Here is a 6354-nt window from a genome sequence, read left to right on the forward strand (position 1 = left end):
CAGCTGGCCCGAAGCTAACTCATATGCATTTAACACTTCCATTATCAATTGAAGGGATATTGCATCTGAGGATGAGAAAATGATTGTGTCATCTGCATAAGCTAGGTGATTGATCTTTGGACTCCATTTGGGTAGGCCAAAATCACAAAAATAGAGGTTCATATGAAGAGCATTTAAACCCCTAGATAGAGCCTCAGCTGCAAGGATGAAAAGTAAAGTGGATAGAGGATCCCCTTGCTTGACGCCCCTAGTTAATTTGAAGAAGCCATGTGGTTGCCCATTAACCAGAACTAAATACCAATTATTCGAGATTATACCATATACCAAGCCAATGAACCTCTCCCCAAATCCCATCTTCCTCAATACTTTAGTTTAAAAAAGTCAGGAAAGTCTGTCATATGCCTTCGTCATATCCAATTTGATCACTACATTAGGACCTGCCCGCATCCGCAGCCTAATATCAGTAATTATCTCCTGTGTCAACAACACATTTTCCACAATGCTTCTACCTTTCACAAAACCAAATTTTTCATCTGAGATAAGATTTGGTAGGAGTCCTACCAATCTTGCATGAATAACCCTCGAAAAAACCTTGGTGATGAAATTACTGAGGATGATAGGTCTCATATCTGAAAATGTGTTCACCTCCTTTTTCTTAGGTAACAAAACCAAATTTGTGTGAGTAATGAATTTTGGTAGCTCCTGACCATTAAAAAATGCCTCTTTATTTTTGACAATGTAACATGTATATTTGTATTAATCAATCTTCAGCACAAAGGAAGTGTTGGAAGCCAAAAGAAAGAGTTTACAAAAGCCTACAAGCTCCCCTATTACAATCATTTCTCTTCTTACAAGGAATCTAGGACCTGTAGAATTGACTCTAAGTCGTCACTATATTCTGCTTTACACCAAAAACAAAAAAGAAGAATACAATTCATCTTGATTTTCTGAGTGGAACTAGTTGAATCCTCAAAACATCTTGCGTTCCTCTCCTTCCATATTGTCCACCAAATAGTTACAGGGACAATTTTCCATCTGTCTTTATTGGAAGCAGTGCACTTCCCCCCTTCATTCCAGCTTGACAATAGTTCAGATGTTCTTCCTGGCATTGACCATCTAATGCCTCTAAGGTTAATGAATAAGTCCCACAACTGACTAGTCACTCTACAATGTAGAAACAGATGGTTGATTGTCTCTTGGCCACATAAGTAACACCTCGAGCAGATTGACATTCCCCTTCTCCTCAAGTTATCATGTGTTAAAACTGCTTCTCTAACTACCAGCCAAGAAAAACATGCCACTTTGTATGGTATCTTGACCTTTTATATGTGTTTCCAAGGCCATAGATTGACTTGTCCACTATCTTGGTTTAGGTACTTGTAGGCTGAGCTGACTGTGTACACCCTACTGCTGTTTTGGCTCCAACGAAGTGTATCATCTCCCTCCTGCAGTCCATTACATAGCTCCAAAGTGTTAAAGAAATCTGTAATTCTGGGTAACTCCCAATCATGTAAAAGGTCTTCTGAAGGTGAGATTCCATGCATGTGTACCCCGAAGTTCATGTACTGTACCTCTATGTTGTTGATTCAGGGCATAAATGTATGGGAAAAGATTCATAAGACAACCAAATCCTAACCAGTTATCTTCCCAAAAAAGAGTTTTCCTTCCATCTCTTACATTGAATTGAAGCTTGTCAGCAAAATTTGTCCACAGGTTCCTTATTGTTCTCCACAAGCTGGTACCATAAGCATTGTTTACCTGCTTAGTCATCCAGAATCCTTCCTTTCCATATTTAGCCTTTATTACCTTTCTCCACAAAGCTTGATCCTCCCTGGTAAACCTCCAAAGCCACTTCATCAATAGGCTTTTATTCTGCATTCTCAAGTTCCTGACCCCCACACCTCCCTTCTTTTTGTTGAGGGTCAATGTTTTCCATTTGACTAGGTGAAGGCCCTTCTTCTCTTTGTTTCCATGCCAGAGAAAGTTTCTTCTCAAGGTGTCCAGTCTTTTATCTACATTGGCAGGTATAGGAAATAGGGACAACATATATGTGGGAAGGGCATCTAGCACAGAGTTAATGAGGACCAATCTACCACCCAAAGAAATGTAGTTAGATTTCCATCTTGCTAGCTTTTTCTCATATTTTTTCAGAACTCCATTCCACATATCCTTGGATTTGCTTTTAGCACCCAAAGACATACCCAAATAAATGGTTGGGATAAAACCAATTTCACCTCCCAGAATTCCTGCCAGCAGTTGGATATTAGATACCTCATTGACCGTAAAAATCTGACTTTTCCTCCAGTTGATATGGAGTCTAGAGATGGCTTCGAAAATTATGAGGATCACTCTTAGATACTTTACTTCTGTCACATCAGCATCACAAAAAATGAGGGTATCATCTGCATATTGAAGGTGAGTAACCTCCAGTCTGTCAATTTGGTTTCTTGCCACATTGAAGCCCTTAACCCATCCATTTCCCTGTGCTATTCTTAACATATTGTTTAGCCCTTCCATAGGAAGAATGAACAAGAAAGGGGATAAGGGATCTCTCTGTCTCAATCCCCTTTCCGAAGGAAAAAAGCCTTCAGGGGCTCCATTGATCAGGATGGAGAACTTGACAGTGCTTATACAGAATCTGATCCAGTTGACCCATTTCCTACCAAAACCCATCTTCTAGAGAGTTCCTAGCAAAAATTCGCAGTTTACATGGTCAAATGCCTTTTCAATATCTAACTTGCACATAATTCCTGGCCTCTTCTCCTTGAGTCTGGAATCTACACATTCATTCGCGACCAAAACTACATTTGTGATTTGTCTCCTTTTTATAAATGCCATTTGCTGTGAGTCTACCAACTTGTGCATCACCTTTTTCAATCTTTCAGTGAGTAACTTGGACATCAGTTTATAGATGCTGCCTATGAGGCTGATAGGACTAAAGTCCTTTAGATCCTTGGCACCACACTTCTTAGGTATCAATGCCACATAAGTGGCATTGAAGCTCTTTTCAAAGAATTCCTGGGAATGAAAGTTTTGAATAGTAGCCACTATGTCTGATTTCACCACGTCCCAGCATTTGATGAAAATGCCCATAGTGTACCCATCCGGTCCCGGAGCTTTGTCTATTGCACAAGTCTTTAAGCATTCTAAAACTTCATTCTCCTCAAAAATATTTTGAAATGTCTGTACTTCAGCTTCAGAAATAGATGGGGAATTGTTCATATTACAGGTAGGTCTCCATACTTCTGTTTCAGAGTACAGTTTCTGATAGAAGTCGATAATCTCCCTTTTGATCTCAGCTCGTTCTTCAATACTATCCCCATTTACCTCTAATTTGCTAATGTTGTTGAATCTTTTATGTGCATTGGCAGTTCTTTGGAAGAACTTGGTGTTCCTGTCTCCTTGTTTGAGCCATAAAGCCCTTGATCTTTGTCTCCAAGCAATTTCCTCCTTTGTAGCAAATTCTTCAAATTCGATGGAGAGATTTGTTCTCCTGGACATCTCCTCCTCATTAAGGTTCCTCTGTTGTTGGATAGCATCCAACTCAGCTATTTGGGTTAGTATGAGATTTTTTCCCCTCTCCAGGTTGCCATAGCTATTCAAGATCCATTCTCTCAATTTACCTTTTAAGGCTTTTAGTTTGCAAGCAAGGATGTAATCCGGTCTTCCTTCAAAGATGAAGGATGTCCACCAGTTCTGGACTCTGTCAGAAAAACCTTCAGTCTCCAACCACCAGTTTTCGAACTTGAAGTAGGATTTACTGTGATCCCAGTTGCCACACTGTAACATTAAGGGTGTGTGATCAGAACAAACTCTAGGAAGAGTTTCTTGTTTGATGTTTTTAAAATACTCATTCCACTCCATCGATATCAGGATCCTGTCAATTTTTGAGATGGTCTCCTGACTGTTCCCTCTAGCCCATGTATAGATGCCCCCTTCTAATGGAAGATCAACCAAGTCCATGTCTTCAATGAAATTAGAAAACTCAGTCATAGCTTTCGTTATTCTGCTACAATTCCTCTTTTCAGAGGGAAATCTGACTGTGTTAAAATCACTGGCAACTACCCAAGGCCCTGTGAACAGACCTCTAGTACCCCTTATTTCCCACCATACTTCCCTTCTCTCTCTGATGCAATTAGGAGCATAAACTCCTGTCATGTGCCAATTAAAGTCTTGAGAATGCGACTCAAATTTGCAAGTCAATGAATGAACACCCATGGTTACTACCTCCCCTTTCAAAACATTACTATCTCATAACATTAGAATACCACATCTAGTGCCACTACCCTCCAATTGCCCGTATTTAATACCCCTGACCCCCCAAAGTTCTTTGACAATCCCTTCTATTTTTGTTTCTTGAAAATAGAATACATCGGCTTTCTAATTAAGGATCAACCTTCTGATCACCCTTCTCTTAATCCTGCGATTCAGTCCCCTCACATTCCATGAAATGATTTTCACATTCATTGATCAATGATTGATATTTCTTTCCCCCTATTCCTTGTCCCAGAACTTTGGAACTTCAGGTCAAATACCAGGCCCTTTAACTCCTGACTGCCTTTCTTTTTAGGAGTCACCGTGTTTACTGGTTCTGGTTCTTGCCTATTCGCTTGCCTGCATCTGTCAATATTCTTGAATAAAGCCAAGGCATCCTCTTTGCATCCTTGTAAATCAACCCCAAATTGTTTGCTGAGCTTAATTACATTCTGATGAACCCATAAGGTTGCGTCCATCTCCCCCTCTAAATCATCACTTTGCAATTGCATCTTCAGAGGTTCAGCTTCCTCGATTGCCCAGTTTTCAAGTTCAATTTGCACTGTCACTTGCATGGCGTTGTTGCATCCCACCCCATCAATTAGAATACCCTCGTCGTCAATATTAGTCATGGCATCCTCATAATTATCACCATCTTCGTGATGTGCCTGTTGCTCAGCCTCCTGTGTGAGTGAGAGAGGGATTTCTCTTTCTTCGTTCTTTTTTACTTCAGAAGATAGAGCATTGTTAAGAGGGGAGAGAGAGATTGCCTCTATTTCATTGACTAATGGATCTGCTATTTTTCAGTGAGGTGTAGTAATCTGGGCCGAAAAAAGAAATTGGGCCTCCTCATTTAAAAAAGAGCCCAGAGTCCTCTTCTGAAAAGTAGGTTTTGAGGGATCTGAGTGTTTGTGGGCCAGAAACCTTTGGGCCTCTACACTTGGTCCTTCCACTTTATCATATTTTGAAATTGGCACATTATTTGATGTACCCACGTGACCGACACAGTCATTAAAACCCCTGCACACCTTTTCATGATAGGGTTTTAATGACCAGTGGTCATTACACAGCTTTCTTCTCACATCATCATCTTCTCAAGTAGCCACCCTCGTCGGAGATTCACACCAGATCGGAATAGTGAAGCTTATTCCTTTTTCAACTATTACCACTTCCTTCGGTGCTTTCTCCCCATCACCTCTAATTTTAATCCTTGCCTATTTGAGATGATTCTTTAAGGATATTTCTTCCTCAGTTTCTAGCCAACCTACACAAAGATCTCCAATGGCTTTGAGGATTTTCTTAGTCCAGAAATGCATTGGGAGACCTATAGCTCTAATCCATGTCCAATCCCTTTTTGGGTTGGTTGAGCAGCAGCCGGCCGTCGGCGACCACCATTCCAGCTGAATTTTTGCTCGCTTCTACCTCCATTCTCGTTTAAGGATATGTTCTGCCATGTATTTGTTGGGAAATTGAAAGAGAAAATTGTGTCCGGCCATTTCGTATACATCGACACCAAAAGCTTCCTTCCAAGTGTTCACTGACCATCGCCGGATGTCGGCAAGGGTTGGTTTTTCATCCAAGCCCTCGTCAAAACTTCCAACAATGCACCTGCTCAGCAACCCCTCATCTGTGTTGACCTCACCATCGGAGATTAATATTCTATTGTTGGGACATGTGTAACGTGGACTTCATCGCACTCCCTTGACTGCCATTTGCTGACTTTAACAGAGGAAGCATAGGGAATTTTTGGGTCTGCCTTCTTGGGACCATTTGTAATAAATGACCTTTTATTAGCATTAATGAAGTTCTTGATCTTGAATGCGATTTCATTCCATCCCGCATTAAATGTAGCTTCTGGAATAATGGTTACTACTCTGTTGTCACCTTGAACAGTAACAATGCTAATAAATCTTCCGAACTTGTTGTATTTCCTGGAGCTGTAAAACGTTGAGTATTGCTCCTTTAGCTGCCATTTCCTTACAAGCGTGCCAGCATCTTTTGAGGCTTCTTGAAAGACAAATCACAACCATTCCATAGTTTTTCAGCTGAAGGTTGATCTACGCATGAGATTACGGCTCCTTTCCACCCATTCGAACCAAG

At 40.7% G+C, this 6354-nt stretch overlaps 1 protein-coding gene across 1 annotated transcript; it reads right to left on the bottom strand.

The window, feature by feature from the left end:
- Positions 1 to 381: 381 nt before the first annotated feature.
- Positions 382 to 2673, bottom strand: LOC142171749 (uncharacterized). Its single transcript, XM_075235447.1, has 4 exons — positions 1637 to 2673; positions 1378 to 1445; positions 1020 to 1276; positions 382 to 702 (listed from the first exon to the last, which is right to left on the bottom strand). Exons 1-4 carry the CDS (start codon positions 2671 to 2673, stop codon positions 382 to 384), a joined length of 1683 nt encoding a protein of 560 aa, XP_075091548.1.
- Positions 2674 to 6354: the final 3681 nt, after the last annotated feature.

The sequence above is a fragment of the Nicotiana tabacum genome, chromosome 17, assembly GCF_000715075.1.
Source record: "Nicotiana tabacum cultivar K326 chromosome 17, ASM71507v2, whole genome shotgun sequence".
Taxonomy (NCBI): Eukaryota; Viridiplantae; Streptophyta; class Magnoliopsida; order Solanales; family Solanaceae; genus Nicotiana; species Nicotiana tabacum.

Excerpts from the sequence above, each read along its gene's own strand:
- LOC142171749 (XM_075235447.1), bottom strand. The coding sequence starts at position 2,673 with ATGGGTTTTGGTAGGAAATGGGTCAACTGGATCAGATTCTGTATAAGC. Across the intron at positions 1,446-1,636 it reads CTTTTTTGGGAAGATAACTG|GAGGGAGATGATACACTTCG; the intron begins GTTAGGATTTGG and ends AATGGACTGCAG. Across the intron at positions 1,277-1,377 it reads ACAGTCAGCTCAGCCTACAA|TTAGAGAAGCAGTTTTAACA; the intron begins GTACCTAAACCA and ends CTTGGCTGGTAG.